The 2732-nt window shown below is 37.0% G+C and overlaps 1 protein-coding gene across 2 annotated transcripts; it reads right to left on the bottom strand.

Moving 5' to 3' along the window:
* Positions 1 to 611: 611 nt before the first annotated feature.
* LOC147567199 (uncharacterized) lies at positions 612 to 2081 on the bottom strand. 2 transcript variants are annotated; one of them, XM_086653815.1, is made up of 2 exons: positions 1208 to 2067; positions 612 to 1177 (listed from the first exon to the last, which is right to left on the bottom strand). In XM_086653815.1, exons 1-2 carry the CDS (start codon positions 1965 to 1967, stop codon positions 924 to 926), a joined length of 1014 nt encoding a protein of 337 aa, XP_086509941.1. In that variant the 5' UTR covers positions 1968 to 2067; the 3' UTR covers positions 612 to 923. The 2 variants fall into 2 exon arrangements, with proteins under 2 accessions (XP_086509941.1, XP_086509940.1); XM_086653814.1 differs by having other exon boundaries at positions 612 to 2081.
* Between the last annotated feature and the right edge of the window lie 651 nt (positions 2082 to 2732).

Raw genomic sequence — 2732 nt, 5'->3', positions numbered from 1 at the left:
TTGGGCTGTCTCGAATGTCTTGTGATATAAAAGATGATATGTAACCCTAATCCTTTTATTTCTTCAAAACCCTAGATCTAACAGCTATATTAGTTAGTTAGTTAAACAAAAATTAGTTTGTTAAGTAGCTAAGTAATTGTAACTAACTTTTGTCTCCTTACTTTCTCTCTTTAAAACTACTCTCTGTATTGTTCTATAAAAGGAGAACGATGTATTGATTGAGTTGATGAAATAAAGAAATATATTTTACTTTACGATTTAACGATAACCATCTCAACCTTACACGAATTCTCAAAATTAAACAAAATAGAAGTAATAGGACGAACATGACAGGAACGAGAGCCTCCAAGGCAAGATCCCAAATGAGAACCAGCTTAGCCATTAGATGTGGTACCTCCGACTCCGAGTTCAACTTCTTTTTTGCCATTATCAATTAGAATTATAATTTTTTTTTTAATTGTCAATTAGGAAGTCTTAGTGAGTGAATGTGTAATACCAGGCAACTAATTGTATCCTTTGCTTGGATGCATTCTTGGCAAATGATGAATCTACTCAACCATTTCTTACAAAGAAGAATAATTAATTAATTGAAGAAGATGACAACAAAAAGATAACAAATTAACAATTTTTCCATACATGAATGCAATTCTTACAAAATCGGGTGATAAAAATATCCATTTATTTTCCTTGACGAAAAAACGTAGGCATTTTTACCATTACAATGAAGCAATAACAGTACAAATGATACAATGTCCCTTTCTTTTCCTTCTTTCTGGTTCTTTATCGTAGAGATCACTGATTCTTATTTTATTCCAAAAAAAATAAAGGGATTACTGGGCAGTACATGGTTTATTGAGTTTAAGTATAACATAAAACCCCTAAAGTAAACGAACTTAAACTTACCGTTCTTTTTATAGAATTCCTTACTTGTAGTATGGAGGAGGAGGTGAAGCATATACGTAGACAGGTGGTGGCGGTGGTGACTCATATTTGTAAGGAGGTGGCGGTGGTGAAGAGTACTTGTATGGAGGTGGTGGAGGTGAGGAGTACTTGTAAGGTGGTGGTGGTGGTGATTCATATTTGTAAGGTGGTGGTGGTGGTGAAGAATACTTGTATGGAGGTGGTGGTGGAGAAGAGTACTTGTATGGAGGTGGTGGAGGTGAGGAGTACTTGTATGGTGGTGGTGGTGGTGACTCATATTTGTAAGGTGGTGGTGGAGGTGAGGAGTACTTGTATGGTGGTGGTGGTGGTGATTCATATTTGTATGGAGGTGGTGGAGGTGAGGAGTACTTGTAGGGAGGTGGTGGAGGTGAGGAATACTTGTATGGTGGTGGTGGTGGTGATTCGTATTTGTATGGTGGTGGTGGTGGAGAAGAATACTTGTATGGAGGTGGTGGAGGTGATGAGTACTTGTATGGTGGTGGTGGTGGTGATTCATATTTATATGGTGGTGGTGGTGGAGAAGAGTACTTGTATGGAGGTGGTGGAGGTGAGGAGTACTTGTAAGGTGGTGGTGGAGGTGAGGAGTACTTGTATGGTGGTGGTGGTGGTGATTCATATTTGTATGGAGGTGGTGGAGGTGAGGAGTACTTGTATGGTGGTGGTGGAGGTGAGGAGTACTTGTATGGTGGTGGTGGTGGGGAAGAGTACTTGTAAGGTGGTGGTGGTGGGGAAGAGTACTTGTATGGTGGTGGTGGCGGTGACTCATATTTATACGGCGGTGGTGGTGGGGAAGAGTACTTGTATGGAGGTGGTGGCGGTGACTCATATTTATACGGTGGTGGGGGTGGTGAAGAGTACTTGTACGGAGGTGGGGGTGGTGATTCATATTTGTAAGGTGGTGGTGGAGAAGCATAATAGTAACCATCTGCAGTGGTCTCTAATGGAAGACTGATAGAAATAATAACCACCATTAGTATGGTGATGAAAGAAGCCATTGAGGCTCCCTTCCCTACTACCCTTCCCATATTCAATATCAAATTTGTTCTGATTTTGATTTTAACTACCCCTTGCACCTCTTTTATATAGCCAAGAAAATGTTCTCCTAAACCTAACAATCAAGACTTTATCAAAGTCTATATTGTATAAAAATTATATAAATGAAACAATGAAAAGTCTAATTATTGAATGAGTAACCTTGAGAATGATTGAAACAGTTTTAGGATTGTTTCACAACTCTGAAAAAATACCCACTTGGGAAGAGTTATTAGCTAAGCACCTTAAGGAAATTGCATATATTTATTTGTTTTTATCTCTTTTCCAAGATAAAGTCTCAAGTGTTGATTTGGTCTTTTCTCAACAAAAAAAAAAAAAAAAAAGTGTTGATTTGGTCTTTACTTTTAATTGGTAGAAAACTGTGGCTACTATTAATATTATCTCAAGTGTTGATTTTTTTTTTTGAAAATTCTATAGATTGGTAAGAGTATTATTACAATAAAGAGTTGACACAAAGTAGGAATAGCAGTAAAAATTCTATTACATTTCTAGATTTTAATTCCATTTACTATTTTATTAGCCGACATATTATACTATTGTTGTGAGATTACATAATGCAATAGATATGCCCTAAAATTGTTCAATATTTCAGCAACCACCCCTTTAAACTATTCATCTACATCATGGTGGGTAATGTGAGTTTTATTTCAGTAGAGGTGGGCAATGTGCATGATCTAATGATATAAGTTTAACATTATAAGGATATTGATGTGTTACATTTTATCATCAAACTTCTC

Source organism: Eschscholzia californica, unplaced genomic scaffold (assembly GCF_041429995.1).
Source record: "Eschscholzia californica isolate CP2 unplaced genomic scaffold, dmEscCali1.0.p SCAF_1, whole genome shotgun sequence".
In the NCBI taxonomy this organism is placed as follows: Eukaryota; Viridiplantae; Streptophyta; class Magnoliopsida; order Ranunculales; family Papaveraceae; genus Eschscholzia; species Eschscholzia californica.
This window is presented reverse-complemented; position numbering and strand designations above follow the sequence as displayed.

Coding starts and splice junctions, on each gene's coding strand:
- LOC147567199 (XM_086653814.1), bottom strand. CDS start 1,967: ATGGGAAGGGTAGTAGGGAAGGGAGCCTCAATGGCTTCTTTCATCACC.